The sequence below is a fragment of the Hoplias malabaricus genome, chromosome 9, assembly GCF_029633855.1.
Source record: "Hoplias malabaricus isolate fHopMal1 chromosome 9, fHopMal1.hap1, whole genome shotgun sequence".
NCBI lineage: Eukaryota > Metazoa > Chordata > Actinopteri > Characiformes > Erythrinidae > Hoplias > Hoplias malabaricus.
The window spans coordinates 1779710-1800707 of NC_089808.1; the positions used below are offsets into that span (position 1 = coordinate 1779710).

The 20998-nt window shown below is 44.6% G+C and overlaps 1 protein-coding gene across 2 annotated transcripts in view; it reads right to left on the reverse strand.

The window, feature by feature from the left end:
* Positions 1-13147, reverse strand: part of si:dkey-172j4.3 (diacylglycerol kinase delta) — a 106248-nt gene extending 93101 nt beyond the window's left edge. Inside the window, exons 1-2 of one of the 2 annotated variants that reach the window (XM_066680396.1) lie at positions 12997-13147; positions 10081-10292 (exon numbers count right to left, since the gene is read on the reverse strand). In XM_066680396.1, coding sequence (XP_066536493.1) covers positions 10081-10239 — 159 coding nt within the window. In that variant the 5' untranslated portion in view covers positions 10240-10292; positions 12997-13147. Of the gene's footprint in view, positions 1-10080; positions 10293-12996 lie in introns of those variants that run through there. The other variant, XM_066680397.1, reaches the window with a different exon arrangement.
* Between the last annotated feature and the right edge of the window lie 7851 nt (positions 13148-20998).

A 20998-nucleotide genomic window follows, 5' to 3' on the forward strand; every position in this document is an offset into this window, starting at 1 on the left:
CTGATCTGAGGCCTGCTGTTAAAGATTAACTAATGAATACGATATGAAAAAAGATGGTGCACTAACACTTTCATCTCAGCCGTTTACAAAATTGAGCCAAGATCAAAACAAAATTGACCTGGGAACCCTCGGATACGAACGCAACTGCAAAATGTAGATGATCAAATGGCTGGCTGTAAAGGTGTGAACAGCATGTAGCACAACGTGACTCCTCATCAACTGAAGGAACAACACAAACACACCTTTGTGATTGGGTTAAAGCACGATGCAACCAATAATTTCCCAGTTGAGATCACGCCTGAAACTGTGAGGGCCCTGTTTTTTGAGCAGGAGTTCAGGGCGACTTTGGAAAGTACGGAAAGCCAAACTCTCTTGGAGAGATTAACACAACAGAAAGAGTGGAGGGTACATAGGGGAGGAGTGATCCGATGCCTAAAACGTTGTTATTATTCATTCATTCACTCATTATCTGTAACCCTTATCCAGTTCAGGGTCGCGGTGGGTCCAGAGCCTACCTGGAATCATTGGGCGCAAGGCAGGAATACACCCTGGAGGGGGCGCCAGTCCTTCACAGGGCAACACAGACACACACACATTCACTCACACACTCACACCTACGGACACTTTTTGAGTCTCCAATCCACCTACCAACGTGTGTTTTTGGACTGTGGAAGGAAACCGGAGCACCCAGAAGAAACCCACGCAGACACAGAGAGAACACACCACACTCCTCACAGACAGTCACCCGGAGGAAACCCACTCAGACAGAGGGAGAACACACCACACTCCTCACAGACAGTCACCCGGAGGAAACCCATGCAGACACAGGGAGAACACACCACACTCCTCAAAGTCACCCGGAGGAAACCCACACAGACACAGAGAGAACACACCACACTCCTCACAGACAGTCACCCGGAGGAAACCCACACAGACACAGGAAGAACACACCACACTCCTCAAAGTCACCCGGAGGAAACCCATGCAGACACAGGGAGAACACACCACACTCCTCAAAGTCACCCGGAGGAAACCCACACAGACACAGGGAGAACACACCACACTCCTCACAGACAGTCACCCGGAGGAAACCCACTCAGACAGAGGGAGAACACACCACACTCCTCACAGACAGTCACCCGGAGGAAACCCAAGCAGACACAGGGAGAACACACCACACTCCTCACAGACAGTCACCCGGAGGAAACCCACTCAGACAGAGGGAGAACACACCACACTCCTCACAGACAGTCACCCGGAGGAAACCCAAGCAGACACAGGGAGAACACACCACACTCCTCACAGACAGTCACCCGGAGGAAACCCACTCAGACAGAGGGAGAACACACCACACTCCTCACAGACAGTCACCCGGAGGAAACCCATGCAGACACAGGGAGAACACACCACACTCCTCAAAGTCACCCGGAGGAAACCCACACAGACACAGGGAGAACACACCACACTCCTCACAGACAGTCACCCGGAGGAAACCCACTCAGACAGAGGGAGAACACACCACACTCCTCACAGACAGTCACCCGGAGGAAACCCAAGCAGACACAGGGAGAACACACCACACTCCTCACAGACAGTCACCCGGAGGAAACCCACTCAGACAGAGGGAGAACACACCACACTCCTCACAGACAGTCACAAGGAGGAAACCCACACAGACACAGAGAGAACACACCACACTCCTCACAGACAGTCACCCGGAGGAAACCCACTCAGACAGAGGGAGAACACACCATACTCCTCACAGACAGTCACCCGGAGGAAACCCATGCAGACAAAGGGAGAACACACCACACTCCTCACAGACAGTCACCAGGAGTGGGAATCGAAACCCACAGGTCCCTGGAGCTGTGTAACTGCGACACCTACCTGCTGTGCCACTGTGTCGCCCGTGTTGTTATTACTTAACTCCAATCAATAAATTGTAGATAAAGTATAAAACGTACACAGAGTCATTCAGACAGGTTTGATGTGAGGTGTTGACAAGAGCCAGAAATCTAAAGTTATACTAAAAGCAATGGCTGTGAATATGCCGTCTAATGCATGGAAGACTGTTTGACTGCAGTTTTATAGTAATATTTTGAGGGTGGGAAAAAAACACCACACGTCTTGGTCCACTGGTCTCTTTGAATAGTAAATGGTAAAAGGGTTAATATTTGCATTGCAGACACACTCTTGGTTTCTATCACCACCACAGTATTGAAACCTGAACTGCCATGTTTCACAGTGCACTATTCACTCTAAACCAATCTGATGGACTTTGTTTATATCACATTGATTGTATTTTGCTTCAGTGCTCAGCGACACTGAAAAGAGATGTGCTGAACTTGCATTTGTTTAATGCTGCGCTCTACATATCAGACTAGGGTTAAATTCCAAAATTGGGCAGGGACACTATGCTCTGCTGAAAATGAATGTTGAAAAATACAATTTTCATTCATTCATCCATTATCTGTAAGCGCGTATCCAATTCAGGGTCGCGGTGGGTCCAGAGCCTATCTGGAATCATTGTGCTCAAGGCAGGAATACACCCTGGAGGTGGCGCCAGTCCTTCACAGAGTAACACAGAGACATACACACATTCATTCACTCACACACTCACACCTACAGACACTTTTGAGTCTCCAATCCACCTACCAACGTGTTTTTTTGGACTGTGGGAGGAAATTGGAGCACCCGGAGGAAACCCACGCAGACACAGGGAGAACACACCAACTCCTCACAGTCATCCGGAGGAAACCCACGCAGACACAGAGAGAACCCACCACACTCCTCACAGACAGTCACCCGGAGGAAACCCATGCAGACACAGGGAGAACACACCACACTCCTCACAGACAGTCACCCGGAGCAGGAATCGAACCCACAACCTCCAGGTCCCTGGAGCTGTGTGACTGCGACACCTACCTGCTGCGCCACCGTGCCACCTACAATTTTCACACTAAAAGAATTTCATTATTTTTAAATGATCTCCAACATTATTCAACTCTGTCTTAACAAGAAACAAGAGTGAGGAAATTAAACCTAATCATTCCACATTTACATTCCACATTGAAGCCTGAGAAAAGCCTTGCAGTGCATTTACATTGCAATGATGGTCAAAAAAATAAATAAATAAGACATTTTCCAGTGGAGGTATTAATGCTTAAAATCCCACGTATTACAAATCCCTCATAGGAACACATTACAGTACAGTACAGCCTACACAGTTTCACAACAGCCCACCATGCTCCGGCTCTCACGAGGGTCAAAGGTGAAAGGTCAGGTGAAACCTAGGAGACGAATGCCAGAACAGACCGAAGAAAAACTAAATAAAGACCTGCTGTCCTCAATACAGAGGTCAGATCCGTGTGCAGACATTTCTTATCCAGCTGCACGCAGGAAACACAAAGCACAGAATGAGGTGAAAGTGCTGGATTGCAGAATGTCATTTCAAGGCTTGTGTTGAAAGCCTTCCCTTGGTGCTGTTCTGATGACATGCTTTTCAGTTTTGTTTTGGGTTTGATGCCCAGCACCACTTCATAACAATGTGATTCCTTGGGCTGGACGCTCAATGCTACACTCTTAAAAATCACGGTTCTGCAAAGAAAACGGTTCTATATAGAACCCTGAACACATGAAGAACCTTTTGCACGATTAATGGGGTCTATATAGAACCCTGAACACATGAAGAACCTTTTGCACGATTAATGGGGTCTATATAGAACCCTGAACATGTGAAGAACCTTTTGCACCATTAATGGGGTCTATATAGAACCCTGAACACGTGAAGAACTTTTTTTTTGTACGATTACTGGGGTCTATATAGAACCCTGAACACATGAAGAACCTTTTGGACGATTACTGGGGTCTATATAGAACCCTGAACCCATGAAGAACCTTTTGCACGATTAATGGGGTCTATATAGAACCCTGAACACGTGAAGAACCTTTCGCACGATTAATGGGGTCTATATAGAACCCTGAACACGTGAAGAACCTTTTGGACGATTACTGGGGTCTATATAGAACCCTGAACATGTAAAGAACCTTTTGCACGATTAATGGGGTCTATATAGAACCCTGAACACGTGAAGAACCTTTTGCACCATTAATGGTGTCTATATAGAACCCTGAACACGTGAAGAACCTTTTGCGCGATTAATGGGGTCTATATAGAACCCTGAACATGTGAAGAACCTTTTGGACGATTACTGGGGTCTATATAGAAACCTGAACACGTGAAGAACCTTTTGGACGATTACTGGGGTCTATATAGAACCCTGAACACGTGAAGAACCTTTTGGACGATTACTGGGGTCTATATAGAACCCTGAACACGTGAAGAAACTTTGGCACGATTAATGGGGTCTATATAGAACCCTGAACTTGTGAAGAACCATTTGGACGATTACTGGGGTCTATATAGAACCCTGAACATGTAAAGAACCTTTTGCACGATTAATGGGGTCTATATAGAACCCTGAACATGTGAAGAACCTTTTGGACGATTACTGGGGTCTATATAGAACCCTGAACACGTGAAGAACCTTTTGGACGATTACTGGGGTCTATATAGAACCCTGAACACGTGAAGAACCTTTTGGACGATTAATGGGGTGTTTTTTGCATCATGAAGGGGATCTTCAGACGGATGGAGAATGTGCTATAAATGGTTCTCTATAGCACATATTTGACAAGGGTTTTATTCAGCACCAAATAGGGTTCTCCTATCTCCTATTCCCCTATCACATAGTACCCACTGTTTAAAAAGAGCTGCCTAGAACCATCTATATCACATTCTTCATCAATCTAAAGATCCCCTTCATGATGCACAAAACCCTTTAATCAAGCAAAAGTGTTCTGTATAGATTTTTTACTAAAGAACCCTTGTAGAACCATTATTTTTAAACGTGTACATTTCCCAACAGGTGTAACCTGATTAAATGTGTACCTTACTCTGGATAAGAATGTTTACCAAGTAAAGCTGCCCCTAGATCATAGTAACAAACTTAACATAGTAACTGATCTTTAACACATTTCAATAGGAAGTACATGTGTCACAACAGGAAGTCTGTTTCTCTTACGCTGTTTACAAACCATAGGACATGAGGTCATACGTTCAGCTACACTCTGAGGTCTAAAGGCGACAGAAGCTCACTTTATTAGTGTTTGACCATTAGTAAGAGTTGGAAATGTCATAATTATTACATAATTGATCATATGACTTCTTTTGTTAGCTTTACACAAGGCACGTGTTTATGGTGTAACTAGAATTATGAAAGTTGTGAGTTACACTGTTTAGTTCATATAATCGCAGCTGTTTTCACAGGTGATTTTAGAGTTATAGGTCTGTTCTGTGTTTTGTGAAATGCGTATTTTAATCGAGTATTTTATAGTTTCACGTTTAGGTTTATGGCTTAACTCAAAGCTGTTTTATTAAATATTGACAAGGGTTTGATGAACAGATACAAAACGAGAGACTACGTCATCACCATTTGTTTATTACCTGGCTTTAAATCTGGAGATTTAATGTAATAAAATGGATTTTGCAAACTTCCTGTTATAAATCTGAATCAAAAGCAACCAAGCACCCACGGGCTGTGACAGCACAACCACACCCAAAACTAACTGGCAGCTTTCAAGCCTCTAGCAGGAGACAATGGATTTCAAGGCCGCTCTTCTTGTCCAAAACTGGCCTTTAATAGAAAATAATCACAACGTAAGCCACAGTCAAAATATCGGGCAGAAAAAATAAAGTTGATATTTTGGCCACTGAACTTATGAATCAATAAAAGCGCAGGATTTTCTTATTCCTCGAATTCTTGGCTTTGTTTCCCTCAAAAATTCACAGTATTGAGATCTCTGCCAGTTAAGATTAGCTTAAATGCTACACAGCCTTTTGGAAACTGGGTTTTTAAGGGTAATGTGAGGAACCTAGCTGGTGAAAGACTTAACAACACCTGGTCATTTTCATCAAAACACAGCTCAGCTACAGGACTGGACCAAAAGATCTCTCCAGAGCCTCCCTGGTGAACACAGCACTAATGAACACATTCTACACCCCACTCAACTTCATCCTCAATGCCATGTGTAGCTTAACAGCTGGTCTAATGACCCATTTATACCTCATTGCCCTTTTCCCAAGCAAACATCGATCCCACAGTGATAGTGGCACAGCACACACAAATGGCACTGCTATGACCACGTCAGATATTAAAGAGTGTGTAAGCCAGCTTCAAACTGAATCAATACATATCACATTTCAGCCGTCACTACAACCAGGGCCTTTTTCTGGTGTTCAGGGTACAGGTCTGTGTTCACTTGCCACTCTGCCATAACCTCAGTGTTGCAAATAGTCTTACACAAGCTATTTTTGCAAGCGTAGGCCTGCTCTTGAAACCAAGGACTGTACATTAGGTGTGTTGTAACAATAGCATGTAAGCTATCTGGAAAAAATAAACAAAAGAAAAGAAAAAAGCTAAAATGTACAGCGATGGTTCCCAACGTGGGCCTGGTTCTAGAGCAGCGTTTCTCAAAATGTGGGGCGCGACCCACTAGGTATTGTAGGTAGGACGCAAGGAATGGGAAGAAATTAGCATTTTTATGCCTTTCTTTATTAATGCCTTTCTGTTTTGCCAATTAACCGCACTCATTAAAAAGCACCTACTCACAATGGATTCATTAATAACCCTTAAACGTACTTAGAGAACGTTAGATAGAGATCAGAAAAAAATGTAGTTTGACTGGAACCAAAATATGCTTTTTTTCGCAAACTTTTATTTTGAAAATGCGCCACCGAGATTAGCGTGTTTTGGCAGCGAGTCAGATAGGACGGGTCTTCTTTCAGCCTTCGTTAAGGCGCCTGTGCAAATATACAGCTGCTATATAAATATGGTTTATAATGTTAGTGGAGGTCAGTAATGAGAGCACAACAGATAGCAATGACCGCTAATTACAGTTGTGAAAGCGGCTTGTTTATAACTGTTAGTGTAACACAGGAGGATCTGAGAGTTAGTTAATGTTAATAAGGCGGGGGGCGGGGGTGGTGATGAGGTCACGCCCTTTGCTGCCGTTGTATTCTTAGCTGAACCTATGTGTGCTTTTAGGTCCTTTACACCTTTATTTGCTACACAACACATGAGAATTTCTTTTTTAATTTATCCGAGAACTTACATTCATGGTTCGGCATAGCTGCTCGAGATGAGGGGGGGTACATGAGCTTTGCCTGACGTAAACACTGACGTGCAGACTGACCAATGTTTACAGAGAAGGTCATCGACCAATAACGGTAGCTCTACAGTCAGACTGTCCAATCAGAAGAGTTTAGGTTACTTCACCACGCCCCCTTCTCACTCAAGTGAACCAATCGGAGTAGGGGAGGGCGGGACTAGTTTGTGAACGAAACTTCTCGAAGTTCTATGTAAGCTCTAGAAAAACAAAATCCCAGACGTTTGTGAAATTCCCCCCCGGACGTTTTTTTAAGTCTAAAAAAGAGGACATGTCCGGGTAAAAGAGGACGTTACCCTAGTGTTGTTTAGGAAACAGCCTCATTCTAAAACATTAATGTTAATCAAACGCTGATCTACATCATTATAAATGCAGTATTGTACTGCTATATCTACAAAGCTTATCGCTAGCTAATATTTCGAGTATGAGGTGGGCTTTGACTCAGCAAATATCTCGCACCAATATCAAACTCACACCTACGCCCTGCACCTGCCTTTGCTCATTTCTTTGCACCGATTAAAAAGTCTGAAGAACAGTTAAACTCTGTTTATTTTCTGAAATTTTCTGAATTTTTGAACATAGATGTTAATGTTGTATCTGGTGTTAAAATGTTAAGCTGCTGATTTAAAGAGAGAAGTTGATGTCACTTAAATAAATGAGAAAACTGTAAAGATGCTTGTATATTTTATTGCAACATTTTTGGTACACTTTATATAAGGACATTTCCTCAATAATTCTGCTGACCTCAATGTTGCGCATAATGTTTACTTGTGTGTAGTTTGCATAAGAACGAACGTCACCAACGTCGTGCTGTTAGGCCAATTTATTTGACAACTGTAGTTTTGGTTGTTTTATATATATATAAGATATTTAAACACATATTTATACATATACCGATGTCTGAATATTCTTAATAACTACATTTTTACTATAAGGCGATTGCTTCTTAAAACGGTATAACTGTATTATTATGTTATTATATTATCATTAAGCTGGCAACAAACTATGACAAAGGACAATAATATTGTTTATCACAATTATTTCTTGGACACCACAAACCTGGCTATTGTGCCACAATTCTATATCACAGTTTATTTTCTTAAGAACGCAACTTATTTATGTGTTCCTCGCCATTTCAACTTTAACAAACGCTACTGAGGTGGTCATACACTGTATTATGAAGCGTCTTAGTCATCATCAGGACATGAATTAACTTTGTCATCATGAAATCACAAGAAAAACAAGCTGTGGTCCTCAGAAGACAACTTCTTTATCATGAGAATCTTATCTTAAAATCAAGAGAACTGTAAGATGTAATTTCCAGTAAAAGTACAGAGGTGTTTTATTAACGCTGGGCCTCTCTGGACGTGTAAAGAATTGTGCTGTTTAAGGCACTAACATAAAGAAAGCTTTCTGATGATGTGTTACTGAGTGTTGTACTTCCCCATCCATTCCCAGCCCCAATCTAAACCACATCTGCAGAGTCTTCAGTATTGTCTGTCCATCAGATAAGCAATCACTAGTCATTCTGCATCTCTTTCTGTGCTCTCTCGTTTTTTGTTTGTGCCATCAGTGCCATCAGAGATCATTCATATTTCGCTCCCCTATACACATACATACAGCTGAGATCAGGCTTCTCTCTTGGCAGGTGATGTTTTGTTGTATATTTGAAGTCTGAGGACCTCAGTGCATTTGGTTCCTTCTCAAGATTACGATATAAAGTGGGAAAAAGGGAAATGATCCCCACTGGAAATAAGTTACAGAAGCATGCTCTTTTAAACGTAGAATTCAAACGTGCACAAGACAGTTTCACATATCAAGCTACAAAGGACAGAAGCGTGTATTAAAATAAACTGGAACACAAATGTGTCTACATCTTTTTAAGTACACAACAATTGGCGGCCATTTTGAAACTGAAAATACCAGCAGAGCTATTTTGAAAACTATTTTCACCTTCTATTCTGGCTTTTCAATAACTGTTTAACCCTCTAGGGTCGTAGAACACGCATCACCGACCATTCGCGGCGTTTCTAGTAATATCTTAGCAATAGCATAGCGCAGGAATACAGTTCAAACACCAGCGACAGGTGCCAATTTGTGTAAATATCAAACAAGAAAATGGACCAAATGGAAATTGACAAAATATACGGACGAATTTTTACGTTTGCAAGTAGTTTACTCAGTAAAGGACACCTTTTTCTCTTTGTTTGCTCTAAACACACAGGCAGCTTTCTAAAGAAAGGAGAGTCAACATTTTTGCAGAGTTTTGTTAAAATCATTAAAGCTTAATGTTTTGCCATTTGGGGATTTTCCCCCCTATTTTCCGTAATGGGAGTGTGTAAATCACACATACAGCTCTTAGTTACATTCCTCTGAAATGGTAGACTCTTGCTCTTATTCATACATTGTGTAGCTTCTAGTTACAGTAGAGTCTAATATTGTAACAGTAATTTTCCACTTTGCTAGTTTGCTAGCGTTGAAAGTGTTTAAACTCTGTACTAAGCAGGAAGGATTTAATCATAATATAACTTTTACAAGTTACTACCACAATGATTCTGAAAGCTTGACACCGCTGTATCATAACTAACAGGTTCGCTGATGGCTAACGTAATATTCAAGTGTTTTCCAGCCTAATTAGCTGCATCTGTAGCTTACATTAAAATCTCTAATGCAATTACTCAGTGATTTCTATTACAAGTGTCTTTTGAGTCTGTCGCTTTCTGTTCTCCAACAAAGACTGAGTGATGGATAGATATCAAGGAAATCATAAATGGCAAGGCTACTCTAAAACCAGATTTGACAGCCAGTAACGCTGTGTTTCCCACCCTCCCGAAAAAAACGCCTTCTCCTCACCTTGGCGCGGATCTGCCCAGAAGTGGACACTTTGCGTATGAGTTTGTGGCTGGTTTCTTCCGGTTCGCCGTCACTGTCCGAGGACTCGTCTCCCGCATCTCCGCCGCTGCTGGGGGTCTCACGGACGTAGAGAACATTGGGGTTCAGCTTGGACGCCATGGAGGACCACACAGGGGCTTCAGCAACGTCTTGTCCTCACCGACAGGAACTTTCTGCAAAAATAAACACACACCTAACACACTTACCCAAAGCAGCAGACACACACAAGAACGGTAGACTAATACAGTGATGACACAGCTTTCGTTTTGTACTCAGTTTGTTCCTCTATTTTGTAGCTAAGCTCGTGGTTTGGGGCATGTCATGTGGCATGTGCAGCTAAAGTGATGGTGGCCCTCTAGTTTACACAGCAAAGTCTCCAGTGTTAATTTGACACTGGAGAATTTGCTGTGTACATTTAGAGAACCACTGTAACCTGTTTTTTAAAGGGGGATTTTGAGGAAACAAAGTTCTAAGCTCTGCATTGTTTAAGGTGGAACGGTACGTCAGATGGAAATAACGGCTATTGTTCGTACGCGGCTGAAGATGAACTTATCTGAAAGTTTGAATTACCACAGAAACTCATTCATAACTGAAGTTGTTTAGTTTTGTAGCATTGTCGCTAATGCAGTTAGCCGTCTCCTGAGTTTGGAGACATTTCCACCTTAAGTTGTCTGAAACAGCAAAAATAGGTCCATTTTACCCATTTGGTTCATGCTTTTCAATGTTTGGACTTCCCTCCGTTGTCTAAAAATACTCCAGAGGCCTCTGCCATTAGCGAATAAAGAGAGAACGCCTAGCACGCCAGACTGAGCCTGTTTGTTTTTGTACTGATTTAAAGACACCGGAGCTTCATAACCACATTAGACCGGCTTCAAACACACAGTCAGACTGGAGAGCTAGGAAATGCTGAGCAGCAGCCAGAAAGGAATAGAGCAGTCTGGGAAACACAGATCAAATTACTTGCAAAAAGATTGGAATTTACAGTAAAGATCTGGAACTTTGTTAAAATACACAGGGAAAGTGCACCATACTTTGTACAGTCATGAAGCCTATTTGTTTCCATCATTCCTCGAGGTTGTTTTAGTGTCTATTAATGAGCTTTGCTTTGGTTAATGCTTTAATATGTTATTCCCACCTCAAACGTACACTGATAGCCCAAGATGCAATTACTGAATTGTACACGTGTGTTTTATGTTTCGTATCATGTTATAATTAATAGATTGCTAGCTATTTTCGACTATGTACAGTACATTGATAATCTACCTGCGTTACAATGATATGTTAATGATGTGATGGAAATGTAAACTGAAAAATAGTTCTCTGTTACAGTTTGAATGGAGTTTGAGGTGTTGGTTACCATGACCACCACAGGACCACCACAGGACCACCACAGAGCTGCTATGATTTGGGCGATAGATCATTCTCAGGTGGTGTGTTAATGTGTGGGTAAGAGTGGGTCAGGCACAGCAGCGCTGCTGGAGTTTTTAAACACTGTGCCCTATCACTGACCACTCTATTTGACACACACACACACACACTACAAGGTCCTGTATGGTCAGGTGAGCTGAGAAAATGGACAGCAAGTGTATCCATCGTTTTCCGAAGCCTTCACCAAAGGAACAAGACAGGGACATACCCTGGACAAGACATCACTCACTCACAACAGTGCACACACTGCACATCCAATCCACCTACCAACACTGTGGTTGGGTGGTGGGGGTCTATAGAGCACACAGAGGAAAACCACATAGACATATAGAACACACCAAACTCCTCAGAGACGGTGAAACGAGGTGTGAACTGAACCCAGGACACTGAGACCCTGGAGCTGTGTGTCAGTCACCACCTGTTGCACCAGCGCTGCCTCGTGCAATGAACAAGTAGCAAATGTAGCAAAGCACAGGGTCGTAAGACATTGGATTCACGACTGAATTCGTAAAAACAGTACAGGAGCCTAACGCACCATGTGTACTGTAATTAAACACTACATTATTGGAGATGTTGACAGTGCAGTCTGTGGCCGGGCCCTGTTCTAATCTACTACAGGAAAAAAAAAGGCTTGAACATGATATGGGATCTGAAATCATGCATTACTCTATGGTGTCCTCCAGTTCTGGCAGGTCGAGCATGCACACCGCGAGCCTGTGCGAATATGCCACAGGTTTAAGGCTGTAGAGCACGCGCGTGCACCACTCTCTCTGCCCGCTGTCGACCTTTGGGGACGGTTTCGTTTAAAATCACGGGATGCACGAGGCTTTGGCAGAATCCATTAACGCTCCGTGTGATACCTGTTAATGATGTGCGGCGCGTGCAGCGTCCCGGCGGTGGTAGACTATTAAACGCGCGGGGTGCCTTTGCGTCCAGAAACATTGCGTTTGTTTATTATTATTGTTATTATTGTTTTGATTCGGAAGTCCGTATTATTACCTTGAATCATCCTCTCTGACTCAGCAGCCGGTCGAGCACCACACACACACACACACACACACACACACTGCCCATCGCCTAACGTCGTTCGCTTCCACATAGCTACAACAAGTTACGGCGCGCGACATGGACACCCGCCTTAGATACGGACACCGAGCCCGTTATAAACGTTAAGACAAGCCCACGGACGCGCAGCTCACGTTCAGCCAGCCCCGCGGGGCGCTCGTGCTTTTGCTATCGCCCGCGGACCGACCGCGGGAGCTTTGCCGTTGGGCTGAGGCTGGAGCACGAGGCGGTTGTTATCTTCCTGTCCGAATGTTTCTGTTCCACCGGAACGCCACCGCTGCAGCGTTTAAGGTGGAATGGAGCCTTCGGACAAGAGGCTTGCGAAGATGGAGACAAGTTTAGCTCCCCGACCGAAGCCGAGGCTGAAGGCGGAGGTCTGTTTACCTGTGAACGGCGCCGCGTGTCTCGCTCGTGCTGACCGCACCACGCTTGTTTATCCCCCGCCGCTCGCGCGCTCAGCTACTGCACGGCTGGACGGAAGGCTCTCGCGCTCTGTCTGTCACACACACACATACATACATACAGACACACACACACACTCACGCACACGCACATAAACACACACTCACACGCGGCACAGCGTCGGAGCGGATTTGAAACTAATGGGAGGGGTAAAGAGAGAGAGAGAGAGAGAGAGAGAGAGAGAGAGAGAGAGAGAGAGAGAGAGGTGTAGTTATTACAGTCTTGGACACACAGTGTGTGTGTGTGTGTATACCGTGTCATAATAACGCTACTGTTCCACAGGCTACAGCTCTTTACTACAATCATTTAAAATCTATGGGGTAACTATAAGATTCAGACTAAAGAGCACCCTGTTTTACACTGATGACACACAACTCCCTGACCCCAGACCAGTTTTTGGATTCTCTGTCATGTCTTGAGTCCAATACAACTCCAGAATGAAGTACACAAGCCCTCGTTTGACCTACACTGACCTACTAAACACTAGGGACCTCCTATTTCTGCACTCAGTATCCATTTCATCAGTTCACCTGACCTGCATACAGGAGCACTTTGTAGTTCTACAATAGACTACCCTATCTGTTGCTCTGCATACTTGCTTAGCCCTCTTTTACCCTGTCCTTCATTGGCCGGGATCACCACAGAGCAAGTAATATATTGGTGTGTGATGGTTCTCTGTGCTGCAGTGACACTGAACAAACTAGGTGTGTCAGACCAACAGGACCCTGTATTAGCTTGTAGATGTAAAGTCAGAGACAGTGGGTCATTAGTTACTGCACATAGTCCACATACCGGTGCTGGCTGTTAGTAGACCAGCTGTGACGCGTAACCCAGTAAACAAGGAACGTCCCTGGACGTTCAAAATAGGTCTAAAAGTAGTCTGTCCGTCAAGGACATATTTTAAACGTCAATGGACGTCCAAAATCCATCTTAATAAGTTACTTATCAAGTGGTGACCAATCGTAATTTATTTCGGGACCAATTAATAACGTCTTTTCAATGTGTGTTTGGACTATTTGGTCTTTTCAACTTTCATTTTCAACCTTAAGAGAACGTTGATTAGTCGGCAGTCATTACGTTATTTCAACGTTGAATCAACGGCTAAATGTTTACTGGGGTGTGGTGTGTTCTCCCTTTGTCTGCGTGGGTTTCCTCCAGGTGACTGTCTGTGAGGAGAGTGGTGTGTTCTCCCTGTGTCTGCGTGGGTTTCCTCTGGGTGACTGTCTGTGAGGAGTGTGGTGTGTTCTCCCTGTGTCTGCATGGGTTTCCTCCAGGTGACTGTCTGTGAGGAGAGTGGTGTGTTCTCCCTGTGTCTGCGTGGGTTTCCTCCGGGTGACTGACTGTGAGGAGTGTGGTGTGTTCTCCCTGTGTCTGCGTGGGATTCCTCCGGGTGACTGTCTGTGAGGAGTGTGGTGTGTTCTCCCTGTGTCTGCGTGGGATTCCTCCAGGTGACTGTATGTGAGGAGTGTGGTGTGTTCTCCCTGTGTCTGCGTGGGATACTTCTGGGTGACTGTCTGTGAGGAGTGTGGTGTCTTCTCCCTGTGTCTGCGTGGGATTCTTCTGGGTGACTGTCTGTGAGGAGTGTGGTGTGTTCTCCCTGTGTCTGCGTGGGTTTCCTCCGGGTGACTGTCTGTGAGGAGTGTGGTGTGTTCTCCCTGTGTCTGCGTGGGATTCTTCTGGGTGACTGTCTGTGAGGAGTGTGGTGTGTTCTCCCTGTGTCTGCGTGGGATTCTTCTGGGTGACTGTCTGTGAGGAGTCCCAGTAAACAAGGAATGTCCCTGGACGTTCAAAATAGGTCTAAAAGTAGTCTGTTCGTCAATGACATATTTTAAACGTCAATGGACGTCGAAAATCCATCTTAATAAGTTAGTTAAGTGGTGACTAATTGATAACGTCAATGGACGTCCAAAATACATCTAAATGTCTGTGTTTGGACGTCTTTTCAACTTTCATTTTCAACCTTAAGAGAACGTTGATTAGACGGCAGTCATTACGTTATTTCAACGTTGAATCAACAGCTAATTGTTTACTGGGAAGGGTCTGATCCATGTGTACCAGCGTAACACACACTTAACACACTACACAAATAATGAAGTAATATCTAGTCTGTGGGGGGAGGGGGGGGGGTAAAAGAGGCCTAACAATGTATGGAGAGCAACAGACAGACATTACTGTTTAATTATAGAACTTCAAAATACACCTATGTGGTCAGTGGAGGGGTGACTCATTTTTATTTTGATTAATTTCTTTCTAACTATAGCATCATCAGTACAGCAGAAAACCAGCTAAATGTGTGTTTGATATAATCATGGGAGTCTTGGGTAATTGCCTCATAGCAGCAAATTTGGTGAGGAACAGATAAAGCAAAGCCACAAGACGCTAAGATAACATTAGTTCTATCTTAAGCAGAGCTGTAGTTCTCAGTGTTTTTAGCTCTGAACTGTTGTTCTCAGCGCCGCCGCAAAACAAACCACTGCAGGAGGAACTGTGACCCCTGTGTGATTGGCTTCACACTTAACGATGGTCAGACAACTCTGGCTGCTGACTGGCTTAAAAAAAAGGTGACGACCAATGAAAAGCGAGTTCTGTTTAGGAGCCGTTGAGAATTTGTCCCTCGCTTCAGGCTGAGGGAGAGCTGCGTGTTTGTTCAAAACAGTTAGGAGTGTTAGCATTCTAGTGTTAGCATTACACTATTAGCATTGACATACACTCTCAGTGTTAATAGTGTTGATTTAAAACTGGTGAATTTGCTGTGTACAGCCTCACTAAAACATGTCTAACGACGTCCATGGGTCTCACACTCAAACTTTTATAAACCTATAACTGCACACTATTGTTTGTATGGTACATAAAGCTGAAAGCACAAGATACATTTCTGTTGAGAAGTAGCTTTCCCTAATCTTTATAAACCATAGCAGAGCCCACCATACTGACTCCAAGATCAGTACAGAAAGCAGTGAGAGGTGAATGGGTTCAGATATGCGACGAGTTGGTACAGGTCCTTTTTCTTGATCTAGGCAGGATCACATTATCAAAGAACGCATCTCAAAACATTCTTTGAGACTACTAGGGCTGAGCTCTAAGTACCAAACACTACAGACAGGAACATAAGCGGACATCTTTCCCAAAGATTCTGAAGCATTGTGTTCAACAGCATAGTGAAATACCCATTCATTCATTGTCTGTCACTATTTACCCAGTCCGGGGTCACGGTGGGTCCAGGGCCTACCCGGAATCATTGGGCACAGGACAGGAACACACCCTGGAGGGGGCGCCAGTACTTCACAGGGTGATCACCCGGAGGAAACCCACGCAGACACAGGGAGAACACACCACACTCCTCACAGACAGTCACCCGGAGGAAACCCACGCGGACACAGGGAGAACACACCACACTCCTCACAGACAGTCACCCGGAGGAAACCCACGCGGACACAGGGAGAACACACCACACTCCTCACAGACAGTCACCCGGAGGAAACCCACGCGGACACAGGGAGAACACACCACACTCCTCACAGACAGTCACCCGGAGGAAACCCACGCGGACACAGGGAGAACACACCACACTCCTCACAGACAGTCACCCGGAGGAAACCCACGCGGACACAGGGAGAACACACCACACTCCTCACAGACAGTCACCCGGAGGAAACCCACGCGGACACAGGGAGAACACACCACACTCCTCACAGACAGTCACCCGGAGGAAACCCACGCGGACACAGGGAGAACACACCACACTCCTCACAGACAGTCACCCGGAGGAAACCCACGCGGACACAGGGAGAACACACCACACTCCTCACAGACAGTCACCCGGAGGAAACCCACGCGGACACAGGGAGAACACACCACACTCCTCACAGAAAGCCATTCGTTTGTCCTCTGGAATTAATGTAGATTTGTTTACTGTACCTTTAAAACCGACATATGTAGATGGCCCCTGTTCTGATTGGCTGATTGTATCCCCGCCTACTCTCACTGAAATAGTTGTATGTATTGCTTTTTGAATGAGGCACCACACAGTCTTTGAAGCAACGTTCAAATATTACAAAAATATGCTAAACACTTTCAACAGTGTGCGCACTTTATACCCTCGTGGCTCACACTTGCCACTGGGTGTCTCTTTGTTGCATGGTAACATCTATGTGGTTGCTCCTTTGTATGCCTTTTATATGAAGATTATACAAGTTGTGCCTTTATGCAGTTGAACAGCTGTGGGAGTAGTGCATCTTCCACACGGCGTTCGACAATCAGAAGTGCTGTTACCTTTTAGAAGTAAACACACATGCTACTACCTGCACAGAAGTAAGAGCAGATTTAACAGCCCCAGATCATTTCCTCTGGTCATTTCACACAGGGAGAAGTGCACTGCTGGATGTGTGTCGCCCCAAGACTGCCCTGTTTTTCACTGGGTTTACTGAGCACACACAGCAGCGCAGAATGACCTCCCACTGAATCAAATGGAAGCAAATTAACTCAGCGGAAAGAAACTGAACTTAGTGGGAGTTCATCCAGCCCCAGCGACTTCACCTGCTCTTCCCCTGACCATTTCGTTTTAAACAGGTGGACTGGTGCAGAAAGCTTCACCACTCTTTTCTCCTCCTTCCTTCTTTCATCCTTACTTCCTTCCTCTGACGCACTGGTTGAAGATGGCTGGAGGCATCTCATGCTATTTATTTATTTATTTATTTATCCCATAACAACCACCCACCAGATGCTATTAAAAGCACAAGTCAACCAAGGCTGCCCTTTCTGCTGACCTGGGATCATTTTTGTGGGTAGTTGCCATATAACGTTGGGATCCGTGTTTAAAGCAACACTAGGCAAGAATTTTTACCCTAAAAGTGCAGAATATAATTCACTTTTAAAGCACTGTATGGAAATCATATAAGAAGGGGGAGGGGAAGCCCAGTAAACAATTAGCAGTTGAAATAACGTAATGACTGCCGTCTAATCAACGTTCTCTTAAGGTTGAAAGTTGAAAAGACGTCCAAACACAGACATTGAAAAGACGACTATTAGACGTATTTTGAACGTCCATTGACGTTAATTACTGGTCCCAAAATAAACTATTTGTATAAAACGTGTTTTGGACGTCCACGGACGTTTTCGATTGCTCACCACGTAACAAACTTAGTAAGATGGATTTTGGACGTCCATTGACGTTTAAAATATGTCCTTGACGGACAGGCCACTTTTAGACCTATTTTGAACGTCCAGGGACGTTCCTTGTTTACTGGAAGGGGTGGTTTCCTACCATGCATCAAAAGTTACATAGTGCAGATTCTGCAGTGTTGACCATGGTATAGCAACAACAGATGGTCCTTTCTCCCTGTTACAGGTGAGTGAAGCATCACAGTGATTTTGAAGCTGTAATTTGAATGTAATAATACTACCTAGTGTTGCTTTAATGCCCCCATTATTAATTGTTTTCTTAAACCACCCAATCGTTGAAATCTAAGAAGAATTTCTTGCATGCCAACGCTTGTAGATGCTCACTCTCTCTTTTGTTCTCTCTCTCTCTCTCTCTGCTCACAAATGACATTCTTGTAACAGATTGGTTTTAAAGCTTTTTTTCGAATGAACCGAGCGAGAGCGAGGAGAGTCCTGAGCCTACTTTGCTGGTCGCTGAAACTCATCTTTGGTGCATTAACGGCTGCCTGGTATTCATACCCCATAATACCTTGAATGGGCTTTTACCACCCAAATGCGTTTTCACAATATCCACACTGGTGAAGCGGTCATTATTCAGTGCCATTAGAAAAGAGCAATACTGCAACAAATTGCCATCTGCTTCCACGGTCGATAGGCCTCATTAGAAGGTGATGCCCTGCATGTGTGGTTTTTTGCAGATAGTTTTTATTTAACACTGAAATATTGACTTCAAAAACCAATCCAATGCTCATTTACTCCCTCTTTATTTAGCCCTCGTCTGGTCTTTCCACACACACACACACGGCCACGGTACAGAATGCAGTTAGGCTCAGAATTGGAATTGAAACCTATCCCGCTTGAGAGCACTGCCATTGTGACGTCATCAAGCACATATCAGCATCGCCCCGCCCATTCACACTGAAGCTATAAGAAGTTTCCTTCTGAATGAAGGAAGGAACGGTGATAAGAACTGTCTAAATGTTTAAACGTTTAAAGGATTAAAAGACTTTGTAAAATGTAAAAAAAAAAAAAAAGACGGTGGATCTACGTTAATAAAAACAGAAGGATTTGGAACATGTAAAGAACTTCCGTGCTGACAAATTGGTCCACACGTCTTTTAAAACAGTGTGTGTATTTTGTCCCCACAACGGGCTAAATACATGTTCACACACACAAAAATTAACCTCGTTAAAGTCGCCTGGTAATGAAGGAGAATTCATAGAAAAATTAGAGGCTGCTGACCTGCCTGCTCTCTCTCTCTGTCTTTTTTTTATTGCATGAGTCATATATCTCAGTTGTATAACATTTCCCACCTGTGGCTGGTGAAAAGCCCCACGCATTTCCAGCAGCCTCCACAGTGTGTGTGTGTGTGTGTGTGTGTGTTATAGCTCTCTGCTGCCCCCGAGCGACACTGCTGCAAACTACACCCTTTCACATTGCGTCTGTTATGAAAGCATTACCCAGCAGATTCAGTTCACCTTCCCCACATCCACCACAGCTGCAGCCTGACGAATCCGTACAAACCCTGCTCCATATCATTTAGTACAAATCAGGTCAATACGTCATCGTTTACGTCTAAGATGTACCTATACCGTCCCGGTAGTTGCCACAGCTCCAGGGTCTTGAGGCTCTGTGTTCAGTAGGTAGGTGTGAGTGTGTGAGTGAGTGTGTAAGTGTGTAATACTCTGTGGTGGGCTGGTGCCGTGTCCAGGGCGTGTTCCTGCCTTGCACTCATTCCTTGTGATTCTGGGTAAGCTCCTGAAGAGGATGAAGCAGTTACAGAGGAAGAGGATGTCAGCAGATGAACATCACGCTTAGCCCTGGTTTGTTTTATAGCCACATGCAATGTCTGGGCATCCCAGTGTCAGACAATACGTGGGGGAAAAAATGAACACATCCTCTACAGGGACTTGTTCTGTAAGTTTCAGTGCATCATTTCATTCATTCATTCATTGTCTGTAACCACTTATTCAATTCAGGGTCGCAGTGGGCCCAGTGTCTACCTGGAATTATTGGGTGCAAGGCTGGAATACACCCTGGAGGGGGCGCCAGTCCTTCACAGGGCAACATAGACACACACATTCACTCACACCTACGGACATTTTTGAGTCGCCAATCCACCTACCAACGTGTGTTTTTGGACTGTGGGAGGAAACCGGAGCACCCGGAGGAAACCCACACAGACACAGAGAGAACACACCACACTCCTCACAGACAGTCACCCGGAGGAAACCCACACGGACACAGAGAGAACACACCACACTCCTTACAGACAGTCACCCGGAGGAAACCCACGCAGACACAGAGAGAACACACCACACTCCTCACAGACAGTCACCAGGAGGAAACCCACGCAGACACAGAGAGAACACACCACACTCCTTACAGACAGTCACCCGGAGGAAACCCACGCAGACACAGAGAGAACACACCACACTCCTCACAGACAGTCACCAGGAGGAAACCCACGCAGACACAGAGAGAACACACCACACTCCTTACAGACAGTCACCCGGAGGAAACCCACGCAGACACAGAGAGAACACCCCACACTCCTCACAGACAGTCACCCGGAGGAAACCTACGCAGACACAGGGAGAACACACCACACTCCTCACAGACAGTCACCCGGAGGAAACCCACGCAGACACAGAGAGAACACACCACACTCCTCACAGACAGTCACCAGGAGGAAACCCACGCAGACACAGAGAGAACACACCACACTCCTTACAGACAGTCACCCGGAGGAAACCCACGCAGA